Source organism: Danio rerio, chromosome 5 (genome assembly GCF_049306965.1).
Source record: "Danio rerio strain Tuebingen ecotype United States chromosome 5, GRCz12tu, whole genome shotgun sequence".
In the NCBI taxonomy this organism is placed as follows: domain Eukaryota; kingdom Metazoa; phylum Chordata; class Actinopteri; order Cypriniformes; family Danionidae; genus Danio; species Danio rerio.
In genome coordinates, this window is record NC_133180.1 from 43,278,942 (window position 1) to 43,297,517 (window position 18,576).

Sequence of the window (18,576 nt, forward strand, 5' to 3'; positions counted from 1 at the left end):
TTTAGATAAAAGCAAAATATTTCGGGAGCCGTGACGTCACTCTCCACCCCATTTCCTCCAAATCGCACAAAACTGGTATCATTCGTTTGTGCTGGGTTTGTGCCGTTAAAATAAACACTTTATCTATTTTCGTTGTTTAGATATAATCAAAATATTTCGGGAGCCGTGACGTCATTCTCTCCACCCCATGTTGTCTAAATCACACCAAACTGGTCTCATTCGTTTGTGCTCGGTTTGTGCTGGTTTGTGCCGTTAAAATAAACACTTTATCTATTTTTATTGTTTAGATATTGCCTTATCAAAACATTTCGGGAGCCGTGACGTCACTCTCCACCCCAGGTTGTCTAAATTGCACAAAGCAGGTGTCATATGTTAGTGCTGGATTTGTGCTGGTTTGTGCCGTTAAAATAAACGCTTTATCTATGTTTATTGATTAGATATTGCCTAATCAAAACATTTTGGGAGCCGCGACGTCACTCAGCGCCCCATTATTTCCTCTAAATTGCACAAAACAGGTGTCATATGTTAGTGCTGGATTTGTGCTGGTTTGTGCCATAACAATTAACACTTTATCTATGTTTATTGATTAAATATTGCCTAATTAAAACATTTCGGGAGCCGCGACGTTACTCAGCGCCCCATATTTCCTCTAAAATGCACAAAACAGGTGACATTCTTTAGTGCTGGATTTGTGCTGGTTTATGCCATTAAAATAAACACTTTATCTGTTTGTATTGTTTAGATATTGCCTAATCAAAACACTTAATCAAAACAGGTGTCATTCAATTGTGCTGGTTTTGCCATTTATAAACACTTTATCTGTTTTCCTTGTTTGGATTTAACCAAAATATTTGGTTAGATTTGTGCTGGTTTGTGCCATGAAAATGAACAACAGATATTTATATTTGTGTACAAATATGTTACTTTCGTTTTTGCTCGTTTGTGCTGCAAAAATATTATTTGTAAAAAAATTATATCAGATCATTAAGAGGTCTCTCCACCCCAGTTGCTACATATTTACTAAAATAGTCTCATTTGTGTTATGACATATTAAAAAAATTGCCAATATATGACAGAAGATTGGGATATATGACAGAAGATTGTGATACAACATGAGGCATATTAAATTCATAGGCCTACTTTCCACTGACTGAAAATCATCCACCCGCACAGTTGGCCTCAAACTAAAATATAATTCGTATATTTTTCTTGGAAAAAATATCTTTTTGAAACAACTTTCGTATATAGTTTGTCTCTTTAAAAGCCGCTTTTCCAATCGTTCGGACCCTTTTTTATGCTGAGCTGTTAGGCTCACATTCCGTGCCAAACCAGGTAAAACAGCAAATCAATTTTATTTGGAGGGAAAATTACCTAAATTTAACGTGATGAATGAAAATGATTGGAGGGGAAATAAATTTATCAAAAATTTCATACATTAAGGAAAAATAAACAATGATAATAAAACAATAATACTGCATTTGTATTATAGTGGCAGAAATATATTTTTTGAGAGGCCTTGGGCAAAATAAGCGTGCACTTTCACTAATAAAAAATATAGCACTTAAATTATTTCATTTTTAACAATCAATAAATTACACAGAGGTTTTATATCAAAAGTTGATAAAAATATAAAATATACATTTTGTTGGTAAAATAACCATTTAAACAATGGCTGTTATTTATTTTAGTATTCAAACATTAAGTACCGATTTTTTCAAGTGAAATAAGAATGAAAATGAAACAACAGCATATCAGGATGTAAAGCATATTCATATTAAAGCAATTCCTGGTTGAGATTTTAGAAAATATAGCTACCCAGTATATATTAAAGATCACAGAGAAATTACATGTCCCCAAAAATGTCCAGTTTATATTTAACTGAATTGTATAAATATTCAAAATTGCTCATTTTATTTTTATTAAATTTTTGTTTAATATTTGTTATTTTTTATTAGCAAAAACAATATCAACATTTAAGAATCTATATTCATTCATTCATTCATTCATTCGACTTGTTTATTGGTGCATATATAGGCTATAATTTAAATTATACAACAGTACCTTGGACAGCTACAGTGCCACTAAAGCTTTCAAACAAAAGTCCAAAAAACTAAAGTTTTAAAGTTTAAATTAATTTTCTCCGGTGACGGCCGACAACACAACACGCCGTATAACCGTCCTTCAGGTGGTAGCCTATAGCCGGCATTAAATTACAAAACAAGCTGTCTGGGCCTTGAATTAAAAAAGTTTAGTTATTTCCTCATTGTTTAAAGAGTCTACAAGTTATTAAATATAAAATAAATATAATAATATTAATAATAATGACAATAATAAGAAGACTAAGGATAACTAAAATATAACAAAATATTACATGTTTATCTTTTATTAAACCGAATCAAAATGGTCAAAATAACATCCTACAGCCCGTGATAAAAAAGCACAGTGTTTACCAATTAAGTGAATGTAAATATTTTATATGATTGTTGTTATTGTTATTATTATTATTAATTGTAATTAATTAATCAATTATTTATTGTTATTTTATTGCCATTTGGACATTGTTCTTTTACTGTATGACAAACAACACAATCACGAAAACCAAAACTTATCTGTAGAAAACGCATAGCCTATGTGTTTGCGTGTGTTATAATCTATTTTTCCCCATAAAATAAATATTGACTAAATAAGTTAACTAAAGCTGCTTTACTTATAAGTGGTAGGCCTACCTACCACAACAGAAAAGTTTAGGCTGCTAGTTTAAATACGAAAGCAGCCTAATATGGACGACCAGATGATAAGAGTATTTAAGAGAAAATCGCAGCATGGTTAAACAGGTAAAAAAATTTATATTAATACATTTTTATAAAATTAATAAATAAAACTAATAAAAATTCTATATATATTATTTTTAATTATTTCTATAATTTTTTTTCCTCTATCGTTAAGCATGCTGGCTACTCATATGAGACTAAAACGAAGTAGATAAGTAAAGCAGGGTTGTAGCCAATTATCTTTATATTGGCCAAGCCCTTTTACTTGGATTAAATCTGTCAAAATGATGTTCGCATCCTTCATGCTTTTTCTAATAATAAAAAGATCTCAGAATAACCTTGGCCTAGGCTATCTAAAAAAAATAAAGCATCTTAAACAAAATTTCTATCAGCCCAAACAAATTTAAATATTTTAAAATATGCGGGTAGCTGATATCATTATCTTTCATTCAATATTTTAATAAAAGAAGCAACACTAACGAAACTTTCAGGTACAATCCAGCACAAATGAAAATATGTAGCAACTGGGGTGGAGAGACCTCTTAATGATCTGATATAATTTTTTTACAAATAATATTTTTGCAGCACAAACGAGCAAAAACGAAAGTAACATATTTGTACACAAATATAAATATCTGTTGTTCATTTTCATGGCACAAACCAGCACAAATCTAACCAAATATTTTGGTTAAATCCAAACAAGGAAAACAGATAAAGTGTTTATAAATGGCAAAACCAGCACAATTGAATGACACCTGTTTTGATTAAGTGTTTTGATTAGGCAATATCTAAACAATACAAACAGATAAAGTGTTTATTTTAATGGCATAAACCAGCACAAATCCAGCACTAAAGAATGTCACCTGTTTTGTGCATTTTAGAGGAAATATGGGGCGCTGAGTAACGTTGCGGCTCCCGAAATGTTTTAATTAGGCAATATTTAATCAATAAACATAGATAAAGTGTTAATTGTTATGGCACAAACCAGCACAAATCCAGCACTAACATATGACACCTGTTTTGTGCAATTTAGAGGAAATAATGGGGCGCTGAGTGACGTCGCGGCTCCCAAAATGTTTTGATTAGGCAATATCTAATCAATAAACATAGATAAAGCGTTTATTTTAACGGCACAAACCAGCACAAATCCAGCACTAACATATGACACCTGCTTTGTGCAATTTAGACAACCTGGGGTGGAGAGTGACGTCACGGCTCCCGAAATGTTTTGATAAGGCAATATCTAAACAATAAAAATAGATAAAGTGTTTATTTTAACGGCACAAACCAGCACAAACCGAGCACAAACCGAGCACAAACGAATGAGACCAGTTTGGTGTGATTTAGACAACATGGGGTGGAGAATGACGTCACGGCTCCCGAAATATTTTGATTATATCTAAACAACGAAAATAGATAAAGTGTTTATTTTAACGGCACAAACCAGCACAAACCCAGCACAAACGAATGATACCAGTTTTGTGCGATTTGGAGGAAATGGGGTGGAGAGTGACGTCACGGCTCCCGAAATATTTTGCTTATATCTAAAAGAGGAAAACAGATACCGTGTTCGTTTTAACGGCACAAACCAGCACAAACCGAGCACAAACGACCTGTGCTGTTTTGAAGTCAATTGCGCAACATGGGGTGGAGAGTGACGTCACACGGTTAAAAAAATAATGCTTAATATCTCAGACCCCAAACCAGCACAAACGTTCGTTTTTGCGGCACAAATCAGCACAAACGTAGCACAAACGAATGGCATAGTTTTGGGGATTATTTGTTTTTATGGGGTGCCAACTTCACGGAGGTTTGTCAGATGGGTGAAAACCGCAGTGAGTGTTTTAGTTTTTATTTGTTTATGATCAATCATGACATGATGTTGTGTAATGTTTGGGGAAATGTGATGTAAATAAACTGGTACAAATGAACCCATTTCAACACAACTGTTCCCCGATATAAGTGATCAGATGTCTTTTATTCTCTGTAGATGCAGCTACTAAAGTTAATTGTTGATTAATTCTTATAATCTTATAATAAACGTGATATGTTGTTGTTGTTGTTGTCGTTGTCTCAGGCCGCTCCAGATCCAGGAGTTCTGCTTTCATCCAGGCAGCTGTTCAGGACGTCAGGACACATGATGGTGATGGTGAAACCCAGACCGTGAGCCAAGAGCTTGATGGATTTCTCGCACCTCTGCCTTCCCTGTTGGCCAAATCTGTGTCCACAGATCAGGGTAACAGGAAGAGGAAGCGGCAGAGCGGCAGCCAGCAAACACCAGAAGATGAACGTCCGTCCACCTCATCTAGAAGAGCTCTCAAACGCTCTCGCAGAGGTCAGAATGGCTTTTTGAAGAAGTGATGATGATGTTTCAGTAATGCTCTTTTACAGTTTTCTCTACTGCTGCATGTTTTCTTTGAACACACATTTCTACTGCTCCTCTGTGTTGCAGACGCGTATGCAAAGGGCCCACTGCTGGGAGACGGTGGATTTGGCTCTGTGTTTGCTGGGATGCGCAGGTCTGATGGACTGCCAGTAAGTCGTTTTCTCCGCTCTTCATTCAAACAGCCTTTAGAAATCCTGATCTCAGTAAATGTGATGTGTGAGGATCAGGCAGGTGTGATTTATTATGCTTTATCTGTCTACAGGTCGCCATCAAGTATGTGTCTAAAGAGCGGACACAGAGGAGACTGAGAGTTGTGAGTTCAGTGTGAACCTGTTGTTGTGTTTGATGTTTCATTGGGTTCTGAATCCAATCGCTTGTCCTGCAGGAAGGTCAGGGTCGGCTGCCGCTGGAGGTGGCACTGATGACCCGCGTCAATTCAGCTCCTGCCTGCCCCAACGTCCTGCAGCTGCTAGACTGGTTTGACCGTCCCAGACGCTACATCCTGATCCTGGAGCGTCCGGATCCCTGCCAAGACCTCCAGAGCTTCTGTGAGGAGAACGACTGTCTGGATGAGGGTCTGGCCAAGAAAGTGCTGGTGCAGCTGATCGCGGCTCTGAAACACTGCGAGAGCCGCGGAGTCCTGCACCGGGACGTCAAGCCAGAGAACCTGCTGATCTCCACAGAGTCCCAGGACATCAAGCTGCTGGACTTCGGCTGTGGAGATCTGCTCAAGCGCTCGGCCTACAAATACTTCGCAGGTGGGTTTGTGTTGCAGAAGGAAACACTCTGTGGATGTTTGTGAGCTTTTGATGATCCACCAAAGGGAATTTGTGCGTGCTGGAGTGTTTTGAACGGGTGTTTGTGTCTCCTTGTGTCTCTCAGGAACGATTCAATAAGCTCCACCTGAGTGGTTCTGCAGACAGCGCTACCATGCGGGTCCAGCTACGGTGTGGTCAGTGGGAGTGACCCTCTTCAACATCCTGTGCAACCGTTTCCCCTTCGGAGGCTCACTGAGGGTCACGTCCAGGAGCAAACTGACCTTCCCCATAACTCTGTCAACAGGTAAGAGACTCACTGAGAGATCAGCAGAAGTGTGTTGCTCTGTGTTTCTGAACACGGTGTTGTGTGTATCAGAGTGCCGTCAGCTGATTGGCTGGTGTCTCAGTCCAGCGGCGGCTGATCGGCCCAGTTTGGACGATATTGAGCGCCATCCCTGGTTACAGTGAACAGGTGGCCAGTGACTTGACACTTATCTGAGTGACGCACTCATGGCTTTGATTGTGTTGTTAGGGTCAGTCTGGATTAATGATCTTAATGATTTGTGTAGGGTGAGCAGGAGTCACACAGGAAGTGCAGAGAACTGCTTCCTGATCACCTGCAGAATGAGGAGTGGGCATTAACTAATGGCCGACTCACCCAGGGCCGGGGCCCCTTTACCTGCACTAAGCCACCGCTTCAGATGACTTTAATGTTAATAGGGATTTTAATAATAAACGTATTATTTAGACAAATAATCCAGGTGTAGTGTCTTCCTAGAGTGACTGGAGAGAGCTCAAATAAAGGGAGAGTTCACACAGAAATCCAGATTTACTCACTGTTTACTCAAACTCAAGCGGTTTCAAATCTTTAAGAGTTTCTTGTTTTCTGTTTTGCACAAAATAAAATGTTTTGAAGAAGCTGAAAACCTGTAACCGTTGACTTTCATAGTAGCAAAAACAAACAAGTCAATGGGTACAGCTTTTCAGCTTTCTTCAAAATATCTTCTTTTGTATTGAACAGAATAAAGAAACTCAAACAGGTTTGGAGCAAGTGAAAGGGAGTTAATGATACAGAATTGTTATTTTGGGGTGAACTATCCATTTAAGTCCTCTTAATGGAGGTTTTCATAATGGTTTTAAAATGAAGATTGCAGCTCTACTGACTGAGGCTAAAGGTGTGATGAAATATTGTTTAGGTTGTTATTCCATTAAATGATCTTATAGATCTATAATATATAAGTTTTGGTGGAGTTGTTGTGCTAATTTGCCCACAGTAGCAGTAAAACCTCTGAAATGGTGTACACATCTGATGATCTAAGACCTAGTTTTTTGTTTTTTTTTTAATATTAGGAATGTTCAGAGCTCTGTTAGATGTACATTTGCATTCTACATTTCTGTTGTTGTAGCAGGGAGATGTTTGTTTTGTGGCATGAAAAGAGTTTAAGAACTTCAGTTTTAGCTGGGAGTACTACTGCATGTGCACTCATGTGATTGGCTTAAATTATATTAAACTGAGAGACCCAGAAACAACACTGAGTCCTTTCTGAGACTGCAAGTCAAATATTCTGAAAAAACATTTAACCTTTCTTAAATGTATTTACATTTTTAATCATTAAAAACTTACAATATTAGAATCAATGAAAATAGGATGCAGATGCCAGAGCATTGTCATTAACACTCTTTTGAATCATATTTCTACTAAAGAACAATGACTTTAGTTTACTCTACTTTACATTCTGCTGGTTCTGACATTAGAATAAATACTGAAGTCTGAACTCTGAGCTCTTTCATTCCTCTGCCTTTGTTGCTGTGTGGAAGGCATGTCTAATGAAGCATAACACACTTCATCACCAGCCTGAAACAGAATATATTTAATTAAAATAATAAACAAATAAATAAACAAATAAATATATTACATTATATTGATGTAATTTATGTTGCTGCTAAACTATTGCGAATAACATATATTAAAATTATTCTCAAAATGTGCTCATACCTCAACATGTCTGTTCTCAGCCCCAGAACCTACAGAAACTTAACAAAAGATAAGAATAATTTACATTTTATAATTTGAGATATACATTTTTTACGAATAGCTGATGACCTGTAGTTTTCTTCTGACAGAGGCAGTAGACGCAGATGGAGAAGAGGAGAACACACACCGAACACACACTGAACAGCAGATTCCAGCAGAAAACACACTCTGATGCAGGTGATGTGGAGGTGCTGTTAAACCGTTCAGCACAAGGAGACTCTTGCTCTAAAATGAACAACAGGCCATTATTAAAGTGAATGTATATTTAGTTATTATATTCATTTTATTTTATCTTTACTGATTACACACAATAATGAAAAATATGAGTTTAACACGGATGAATTTGCTAAAAGTGGTTGGAAAATCAGAAGTTAAAGATTCTAATATTAAATACACTATAAATCATCGTTTTACAAAATATAATGAATTTGCTGTTAATTTAATTTAAAGTATTATTAGAAACTAAGATACACTTTAAAAACTAATTATAAACACTTATTTTACTAATATACTTTATTAAATATACATTATTTCTGTATTTGAAGTCGGACTATGGCTGCAGGATTGTGTTGCTTAATTATTTGCAGGACTTTGCATTAATTATCGATAAAATTCATTCAAATAATATTAAAATAATAAAACTTTAGGTAAACATGTAAACTTATCATTAAAGCACAGCTATATTATGAAGAGATAAACTATAATTGACACTAATATTAGCTGTAATCCATAATCATCAAAATGAACTGAAATAAACACTTGAAATAAATTATTCTGAGTGTAATGAATGATTAAATAATTCCCCAGCACGGTTTAATTGAGAAAATATCTTTTGCAACACATTTTTAAACATAATATGTTAAATAAATAATCTCTAATAACTCATGACACAATATTTTAATAGTTATTTTACAAGACACTAGTATTCAGCCTAAAGTGCAGTTTAAAGGCTTAACTGGGTTAATTAGGTTAACTAAAGTTAGTTTAATTTAGGCAAATCATAGGACAACAGTGTTTGGTTCTGTAGCCAAAAAAAAAAAAAAAAATCTTACAGGGCTAATAATAATGTGCTTAATTTTTTGTTTGTTTTTATCAAAAACTGTTTTCACTTCAGCCAAACTGAAAAATAAACTTCACTGATCTGATAAGATCTCTTAGATCATTGTCACAAAGCACAGATTTTCCATTAGGCTTTCTTTAGTCTTGTGTATTGATTAATGTGCGCGAGGGCAACTATTGGTTTAATGAGGGAGTTTTCTGAGAGATGAAGAGCTGTAAAGTGAGTGTTCAATTACAAAAAGAAATGATTATACAAACTCAGTGTTTCCTTTTATTAACATTGACAAAACCGTATTACTTTAAAAGAAATATGATTATCAAAGCATGTCTTAGAGCGAATAAGCCCAACAGGATTTTTATGTAATCGCCTTTTTTCTTAATTTATATATAAAATAAATGTTTAATTAGTAATCACTACTGATGGGTTAGATTTTCAATATTCAATATTGTTCAGTAATTATTCAGCAGTAATTAAACATCTCTGTAGCATTTCCTCCTGCAGATGTGGTTCAGTCAGTTCAGCACTGCAGGGAGCTGTCCATTGTGCTGAATTTACTCCACACTAAACTCTCTTCTCACATTAAATTCATTATAAGTGTCTGATCAGTGAACAGGATACTGTCATTTCTCAACAACTAAAGAAGGTCTAATGTAGAAATTAAAAGATAATAGGAAATACAAACAGATGGATTTGCTTTATGAAAGGAAATTTTGTTGAATGATTATTACAATTTGGTTTAAATGTTGAATGTTGCACTCGTACATGTTGCATTGCTCTGCTCTTCTTTAAATAAATCAAACCTCAGTTGTGTGCTGTTTACACTGTCTCTGATTCATGGCACGTATTTTAATAAATCAGACTTTTGCATCTTCAGTTTCTCATCAATTCCAAGTCATGAAAATAATAAAAGCAACATTTACAGCTGCAGCGTGCACTAAATATTTTCTTACTCTTCTTATTTCTGTTTTTGTCTAACCACAGTTTATCTCATGCATTGATGTGTGTATTGAGCATGCAAGATCACCAGCTTGACCACAAACAGTTTTAGGACATTCAGTCTGTTGCATGCCTGAATAAAAACACTTGTGGTTTGTGTTCTCGCCTAGCTTTTCACAGCAACTGCAACATCACTGCACCAGGAGCGTCAGTAAAGACCAAGAAGAAGAAGAAGAAACACAGCACTGAGCCTGAAAGCTGATGTACTGTAGGCTGCAAGCAGAATCCTTTACGACCCAGAGATAATTTAATATAAAAAATGTATATCAATATAATAAATGAATCATATTATTAATCATATTATTCATTTTATAAATAATTTTTAACTACATTCAAAAAATAAAAACCTGTTTACCTTTAATATGTTTACTTTAATTAACTTTGATATATTTTTACTACTGTAAACTGGTGTAAAAAATCAGGCCGCTTCAATGCAGACTTTGCACCCTTAACAGAAGTTCAGAAGCTCAAATCACATCAAATCATCAAACGTAATGACAAACGAGAGATGTTTTTCTGAATTTAATAAAATCTTTTTTTGTTTTAATATAAATGAACAAGGCTAGATAGGTTAGGAAAATTCTAGCAAACGTATAAGCTAATTGTCATTACAGACCTTGTGACAGTAATTTAGCTTATTGAAAGCTGTATATTAGTGATGAAAACAGCTATTTAGATTCATACAAACAGAAATAATGTATTTATAAACTTGCACCTTTCTGCTGTGGACGCCATCTTGTGGTCAGACGCGGGAACTCATTCGGCAGGTGAACTTTTGTGCTTTCTAGCCCTTGAGTGAACACAAAGTCCCTTAAAAAGCCTTCACATACATCCAAAATAACGAAAACATTAATAAAACTTAATAATATTGAATCTGAAAACAAGAGCAAATGAAAAGTACATAAATATGACTGAACCATGTAGCCTACCAGATGATGATACAAACGGCCATGTGATCTGAAATCGTGCGTAGACCATAGACTGTAAAATATAGGCATAGACATAGAAATTGTGAACGATTTAATTTACTTTCTATTATTTACAATAATAAACTTTTTTTAAAACTTATATTCCTAATATCTACGTGAGCAGTTAGCACTGTACGTGTAATTAACCAGCATGCACTTACATTGCTTGGGCCACTAATAGAAAATATATGAGTTAATTTTATTATTTTAATTTAATTAATTCCTAAATAGCTGTACATTTTACAAAGTCAAACCTTGTCAAACCAATCTTGCTCATTTAGCATTATTATTACAGTTTCGTGAATTATAAATTAATTGATTTAAACTTCATTATTATTATTATTATTATTACTATTATTATTATTATTATTATTATAATAACTATGTTATTTATTATTATTAATTATTAATTATTTATATGTTGAGATGAGATGAATCGTTTACTCACGTGATTCAGATTGGCGATTCAAATTGTGGTTGCTATAGCAACGCGTGTTATGATTTGACTCCATATATAAACACCGAGACTCGCCGCTATCTGTTGATTGAGGAGAGGCGAATTTCTGAGACATTTGCTGAGGATTACTGTGCTGATACTGCGATTCTTCAAGGAGACCAGAGAATTTCTGACAGAAGACTTTTATTTTACAAGGAGATCGACGCTCAGAGCTGAAATTATTCCTTTTGACACGTTTTGTTGCTCTTTTGTTGTGTTTATTTTGATTTTGATCTTGTTTTTATTGACATTTTTATTGATATTTGATCTTTGTTCTTGTTTTCAGGTTTGCTGGAGTTTGGAGGAGTTTGTCAGATGGGTGAAAACCGCAGTGAGTGTTTTAGTTTTTATTTGTTTATGATCAATCATGACATGATGTTGTGTAATGTTTGGGGAAATGTGATGTAAATAAACTGGTACAAATGAACCCATTTCAACACAACTGTTCCCCGATATAAGTGATCAGATGTCTTTTATTCTCTGTAGATGCAGCTACTAAAGTTAATTGTTGATTAATTCTTATAATCTTATAATAAACGTGATATGTTGTTGTTGTTGTTGTCGTTGTCTCAGGCCGCTCCAGATCCAGGAGTTCTGCTTTCATCCAGGCAGCTGTTCAGGACGTCAGGACACATGATGGTGATGGTGAAACCCAGACCGTGAGCCAAGAGCTTGATGGATTTCTCGCACCTCTGCCTTCCCTGTTGGCCAAATCTGTGTCCACAGATCAGGGTAACAGGAAGAGGAAGCGGCAGAGCGGCAGCCAGCAAACACCAGAAGATGAACGTCCGTCCACCTCATCTAGAAGAGCTCTCAAACGCTCTCGCAGAGGTCAGAATGGCTTTTTGAAGAAGTGATGATGATGTTTCAGTAATGCTCTTTTACAGTTTTCTCTACTGCTGCATGTTTTCTTTGAACACACATTTCTACTGCTCCTCTGTGTTGCAGACGCGTATGCAAAGGGCCCACTGCTGGGAGACGGTGGATTTGGCTCTGTGTTTGCTGGGATGCGCAGGTCTGATGGACTGCCAGTAAGTCGTTTTCTCCGCTCTTCATTCAAACAGCCTTTAGAAATCCTGATCTCAGTAAATGTGATGTGTGAGGATCAGGCAGGTGTGATTTATTATGCTTTATCTGTCTACAGGTCGCCATCAAGTATGTGTCTAAAGAGCGGACACAGAGGAGACTGAGAGTTGTGAGTTCAGTGTGAACCTGTTGTTGTGTTTGATGTTTCATTGGGTTCTGAATCCAATCGCTTGTCCTGCAGGAAGGTCAGGGTCGGCTGCCGCTGGAGGTGGCACTGATGACCCGCGTCAATTCAGCTCCTGCCTGCCCCAACGTCCTGCAGCTGCTAGACTGGTTTGACCGTCCCAGACGCTACATCCTGATCCTGGAGCGTCCGGATCCCTGCCAAGACCTCCAGAGCTTCTGTGAGGAGAACGACTGTCTGGATGAGGGTCTGGCCAAGAAAGTGCTGGTGCAGCTGATCGCGGCTCTGAAACACTGCGAGAGCCGCGGAGTCCTGCACCGGGACGTCAAGCCAGAGAACCTGCTGATCTCCACAGAGTCCCAGGACATCAAGCTGCTGGACTTCGGCTGTGGAGATCTGCTCAAGCGCTCGGCCTACAAATACTTCGCAGGTGGGTTTGTGTTGCAGAAGGAAACACTCTGTGGATGTTTGTGAGCTTTTGATGATCCACCAAAGGGAATTTGTGCGTGCTGGAGTGTTTTGAACGGGTGTTTGTGTCTCCTTGTGTCTCTCAGGAACGATTCAATACGCTCCACCTGAGTGGTTCTGCAGACAGCGCTACCATGCGGGTCCAGCTACGGTGTGGTCAGTGGGAGTGACCCTCTTCAACATCCTGTGCAACCGTTTCCCCTTCGGAGGCTCACTGAGGGTCACGTCCAGGAGCAAACTGACCTTCCCCATAACTCTGTCAACAGGTAAGAGACTCACTGAGAGATCAGCAGAAGTGTGTTGCTCTGTGTTTCTGAACACGGTGTTGTGTGTATCAGAGTGCCGTCAGCTGATTGGCTGGTGTCTCAGTCCAGCGGCGGCTGATCGGCCCAGTTTGGACGATATTGAGCGCCATCCCTGGTTACAGTGAACAGGTGGCCAGTGACTTGACACTTATCTGAGTGACGCACTCATGGCTTTGATTGTGTTGTTAGGGTCAGTCTGGATTAATGATCTTAATGATTTGTGTAGGGTGAGCAGGAGTCACACAGGAAGTGCAGAGAACTGCTTCCTGATCACCTGCAGAATGAGGAGTGGGCATTAACTAATGGCCGACTCACCCAGGGCCGGGGCCCCTTTACCTGCACTAAGCCACCGCTTCAGATGACTTTAATGTTAATAGGGATTTTAATAATAAACGTATTATTTAGACAAATAATCCAGGTGTAGTGTCTTCCTAGAGTGACTGGAGAGAGCTCAAATAAAGGGAGAGTTCACACAGAAATCCAGATTTACTCACTGTTTACTCAAACTCAAGCGGTTTCAAATCTTTAAGAGTTTCTTGTTTTCTGTTTTGCACAAAATAAAATGTTTTGAAGAAGCTGAAAACCTGTAACCGTTGACTTTCATAGTAGCAAAAACAAACAAGTCAATGGGTACAGCTTTTCAGCTTTCTTCAAAATATCTTCTTTTGTATTGAACAGAATAAAGAAACTCAAACAGGTTTGGAGCAAGTGAAAGGGAGTTAATGATACAGAATTGTTATTTTGGGGTGAACTATCCATTTAAGTCCTCTTAATGGAGGTTTTCATAATGGTTTTAAAATGAAGATTGCAGCTCTACTGACTGAGGCTAAAGGTGTGATGAAATATTGTTTAGGTTGTTATTCCATTAAATGATCTTATAGATCTATAATATATAAGTTTTGGTGGAGTTGTTGTGCTAATTTGCCCACAGTAGCAGTAAAACCTCTGAAATGGTGTACACATCTGATGATCTAAGACCTAGTTTTTTGTTTTTTTTTAATATTAGGAATGTTCAGAGCTCTGTTAGATGTACATTTGCATTCTACATTTCTGTTGTTGTAGCAGGGAGATGTTTGTTTTGTGGCATGAAAAGAGTTTAAGAACTTCAGTTTTAGCTGGGAGTACTACTGCATATGCACTCATGTGATTGGCTTAAATTATATTAAACTAAGAGACCCAGAAACAACACTGAGTCCTTTCTGAGACTGCAAGTCAAATATTCTGAAAAAACATTTAACCTTTCTTAAATGTATTTACATTTTTAATCATTAAAAACTTACAATATTAGAATCAATGAAAATAGGATGCAGATGCCAGAGCATTGTCATTAACACTCTTTTGAATCATATTTCTACTAAAGAACAATGACTTTAGTTTACTCTACTTTACATTCTGCTGGTTCTGACATTAGAATAAATACTGAAGTCTGAACTCTGAGCTCTTTCATTCCTCTGCCTTTGTTGCTGTGTGGAAGGCATGTCTAATGAAGCATAACACACTTCATCACCAGCCTGAAACAGAATATATTTAATTAAAATAATAAACAAATAAATAAACAAATAAATATATTACATTATATTGATGTAATTTATGTTGCTGCTAAACTATTGCGAATAACATATATTAAAATTATTCTCAAAATGTGCTCATACCTCAACATGTCTGTTCTCAGCCCCAGAACCTACAGAAACTTAACAAAAGATAAGAATAATTTACATTTTATAATTTGAGATATACATTTTTTACGAATAGCTGATGACCTGTAGTTTTCTTCTGACAGAGGCAGTAGACGCAGATGGAGAAGAGGAGAACACACACCGAACACACACTGAACAGCAGATTCCAGCAGAAAACACACTCTGATGCAGGTGATGTGGAGGTGCTGTTAAACCGTTCAGCACAAGGAGACTCTTGCTCTAAAATGAACAACAGGCCATTATTAAAGTGAATATATATTTAGTTATTATATTCATTTTATTTTATCTTTACTGATTACACACAATAATGAAAAATATGAGTTTAACACGGATGAATTTGCTAAAAGTGGTTGGAAAATCAGAAGTTAAAGATTCTAATATTAAATACACTATAAATCATCGTTTTACAAAATATAATGAATTTGCTGTTAATTTAATTTAAAGTATTATTAGAAACTAAGATACACTTTAAAAACTAATTATAAACACTTATTTTACTAATATACTTTATTAAATATACATTATTTCTGTATTTGAAGTCGGACTATGGCTGCAGGATTGTGTTGCTTAATTATTTGCAGGACTTTGCATTAATTATCGATAAAATTCATTCAAATAATATTAAAATAATAAAACTTTAGGTAAACATGTAAACTTATCATTAAAGCACAGCTATATTATGAAGAGATAAACTATAATTGACACTAATATTAGCTGTAATCCATAATCATCAAAATGAACTGAAATAAACACTTGAAATAAATTATTCTGAGTGTAATGAATGATTAAATAATTCCCCAGCACGGTTTAATTGAGAAAATATCTTTTGCAACACATTTTTAAACATAATATGTTAAATAAATAATCTCTAATAACTCATGACACAATATTTTAATAGTTATTTTACAAGACACTAGTATTCAGCCTAAAGTGCAGTTTAAAGGCTTAACTGGGTTAATTAGGTTAACTAAAGTTAGTTTAATTTAGGCAAATCATAGGACAACAGTGTTTGGTTCTGTAGCCAAAAAAAAAAAAAAAAAAAAAAAAAAAAAATCTTACAGGGCTAATAATAATGTGCTTAATTTTTTGTTTGTTTTTATCAAAAACTGTTTTCACTTCAGCCAAACTGAAAAATAAACTTCACTGATCTGATAAGATCTCTTAGATCATTGTCACAAAGCACAGATTTTCCATTAGGCTTTCTTTAGTCTTGTGTATTGATTAATGTGCGCGAGGGCAACTATTGGTTTAATGAGGGAGTTTTCTGAGAGATGAAGAGCTGTAAAGTGAGTGTTCAATTACAAAAAGAAATGATTATACAAACTCAGTGTTTCCTTTTATTAACATTGACAAAACCGTATTACTTTAAAAGAAATATGATTATCAAAGCATGTCTTAGAGCGAATAAGCCCAACAGGATTTTTATGTAATCGCCTTTTTTCTTAATTTATATATAAAATAAATGTTTAATTAGTAATCACTACTGATGGGTTAGATTTTCAATATTCAATATTGTTCAGTAATTATTCAGCAGTAATTAAACATCTCTGTAGCATTTCCTCCTGCAGATGTGGTTCAGTCAGTTCAGCACTGCAGGGAGCTGTCCATTGTGCTGAATTTACTCCACACTAAACTCTCTTCTCACATTAAATTCATTATAAGTGTCTGATCAGTGAACAGGATACTGTCATTTCTCAACAACTAAAGAAGGTCTAATGTAGAAATTAAAAGATAATAGGAAATACAAACAGATGGATTTGCTTTATGAAAGGAAATTTTGTTGAATGATTATTACAATTTGGTTTAAATGTTGAATGTTGCACTCGTACATGTTGCATTGCTCTGCTCTTCTTTAAATAAATCAAACCTCAGTTGTGTGCTGTTTACACTGTCTCTGATTCATGGCACGTATTTTAATAAATCAGACTTTTGCATCTTCAGTTTCTCATCAATTCCAAGTCATGAAAATAATAAAAGCAACATTTACAGCTGCAGCGTGCACTAAATATTTTCTTACTCTTCTTATTTCTGTTTTTGTCTAACCACAGTTTATCTCATGCATTGATGTGTGTATTGAGCATGCAAGATCACCAGCTTGACCACAAACAGTTTTAGGACATTCAGTCTGTTGCATGCCTGAATAAAAACACTTGTGGTTTGTGTTCTCGCCTAGCTTTTCACAGCAACTGCAACATCACTGCACCAGGAGCGTCAGTAAAGACCAAGAAGAAGAAGAAGAAACACAGCACTGAGCCTGAAAGCTGATGTACTGTAGGCTGCAAGCAGAATCCTTTATGACCCAGGGATAATTTAATATAAAAAATGTATATCAATATAATAAATGAATCATATTATTAATCATATTATTCATTTTATAAATAATTTTTAACTACATTCAAAAAATAAAAACCTGTTTACCTTTAATATGTTTACTTTAATTAACTTTGATATATTTTTACTACTGTAAACTGGTGTAAAAAATCAGGCCGCTTCAATGCAGACTTTGCACCCTTAACAGAAGTTCAGAAGCTCAAATCACATCAAATCATCAAACGTAATGACAAACGAGAGATGTTTTTCTGAATTTAATAAAATCTTTTTTTGTTTTAATATAAATGAACAAGGCTAGATAGGTTAGGAAAATTCTAGCAAACGTATAAGCTAATTGTCATTACAGACCTTGTGACAGTAATTTAGCTTATTGAAAGCTGTATATTAGTGATGAAAACAGCTATTTAGATTCATACAAACAGAAATAATGTATTTATAAACTTGCACCTTTCTGCTGTGGACGCCATCTTGTGGTCAGACGCGGGAACTCATTCGGCAGGTGAACTTTTGTGCTTTCTAGCCCTTGAGTGAACACAAAGTCCCTTAAAAAGCCTTCACATACATCCAAAATAACGAAAACATTAATAAAACTTAATAATATTGAATCTGAAAACAAGAGCAAATGAAAAGTACATAAATATGACTGAACCATGTAGCCTACCAGATGATGATACAAACGGCCATGTGATCTGAAATCGTGCGTAGACCATAGACTGTAAAATATAGGCATAGACATAGAAATTGTGAACGATTTAATTTACTTTCTATTATTTACAATAATAAACTTTTTTTAAAACTTATATTCCTAATATCTACGTGAGCAGTTAGCACTGTACGTGTAATTAACCAGCATGCACTTACATTGCTTGGGCCACTAATAGAAAATATATGAGTTAATTTTATTATTTTAATTTAATTAATTCCTAAATAGCTGTACATTTTACAAAGTCAAACCTTGTCAAACCAATCTTGCTCATTTAGCATTATTATTACAGTTTCGTGAATTATAAATTAATTGATTTAAACTTCATTATTATTATTATTATTATTACTATTATTATTATTATTATTATAACTATGTTATTTATTATTATT

General features: G+C 35.4%; 2 protein-coding genes and 3 long non-coding RNA genes across 8 annotated transcripts in view; 2 read left to right on the top strand and 3 right to left on the bottom strand.

Annotated features, from left to right (window-relative positions):
• The window catches only part of LOC137495618 (serine/threonine-protein kinase pim-3-like), a 58,965-nt gene extending 50,838 nt beyond the window's left edge, over window positions 1-8,127 (top strand). For both annotated transcript variants that reach the window (XM_073951347.1, XM_073951348.1), the window contains exons 3-9: window positions 4,582-4,606; window positions 4,849-5,106; window positions 5,224-5,306; window positions 5,420-5,470; window positions 5,543-5,915; window positions 6,040-6,219; window positions 8,040-8,127. In XM_073951347.1, the coding sequence (XP_073807448.1) occupies window positions 4,582-4,606; window positions 4,849-5,106; window positions 5,224-5,306; window positions 5,420-5,470; window positions 5,543-5,915; window positions 6,040-6,053 (804 nt within the window). In that variant the 3' untranslated portion in view covers window positions 6,054-6,219; window positions 8,040-8,127. The remainder of the gene's footprint in view (window positions 1-4,581; window positions 4,607-4,848; window positions 5,107-5,223; window positions 5,307-5,419; window positions 5,471-5,542; window positions 5,916-6,039; window positions 6,220-8,039) is intronic.
• Window positions 1-18,576, bottom strand: part of LOC103911105 (uncharacterized) — a 150,726-nt gene that overhangs the window by 87,260 nt on the left and 44,890 nt on the right. The window lies entirely within an intron of this gene.
• Window positions 7,258-11,473, bottom strand: LOC141385584 (uncharacterized). 2 transcript variants are annotated; one of them, XR_012406286.1, is made up of 4 exons: window positions 10,936-11,473; window positions 10,722-10,826; window positions 7,912-8,175; window positions 7,258-7,770 (listed from the first exon to the last, which is right to left on the bottom strand). It is a non-coding gene; the product is annotated as an uncharacterized lncRNA (long non-coding RNA). The 2 variants fall into 2 exon arrangements; XR_012406285.1 differs by having other exon boundaries at window positions 10,722-10,796; window positions 10,936-11,323.
• Window positions 8,040-16,203, top strand: LOC110439820 (serine/threonine-protein kinase pim-3-like). 2 transcript variants are annotated; one of them, XM_073951315.1, is made up of 9 exons: window positions 8,054-8,127; window positions 11,757-11,801; window positions 12,044-12,301; window positions 12,419-12,501; window positions 12,615-12,665; window positions 12,738-13,110; window positions 13,235-13,414; window positions 13,487-13,582; window positions 13,680-13,860. In XM_073951315.1, exons 1-8 carry the CDS (start codon window positions 8,055-8,057, stop codon window positions 13,576-13,578), a joined length of 1,155 nt encoding a protein of 384 aa, XP_073807416.1. In that variant the 5' UTR covers window position 8,054; the 3' UTR covers window positions 13,579-13,582; window positions 13,680-13,860. The 2 variants fall into 2 exon arrangements, with proteins under 2 accessions (XP_073807417.1, XP_073807416.1); XM_073951316.1 differs by lacking the exons at window positions 13,487-13,582; window positions 13,680-13,860 and adding an exon at window positions 15,234-16,203 and having other exon boundaries at window positions 8,040-8,127.
• LOC141385581 (uncharacterized) lies at window positions 11,919-18,507 on the bottom strand. Its single transcript, XR_012406280.1, has 4 exons — window positions 18,143-18,507; window positions 17,929-18,003; window positions 15,106-15,369; window positions 11,919-14,964 (listed from the first exon to the last, which is right to left on the bottom strand). It is a non-coding gene; the product is annotated as an uncharacterized lncRNA (long non-coding RNA).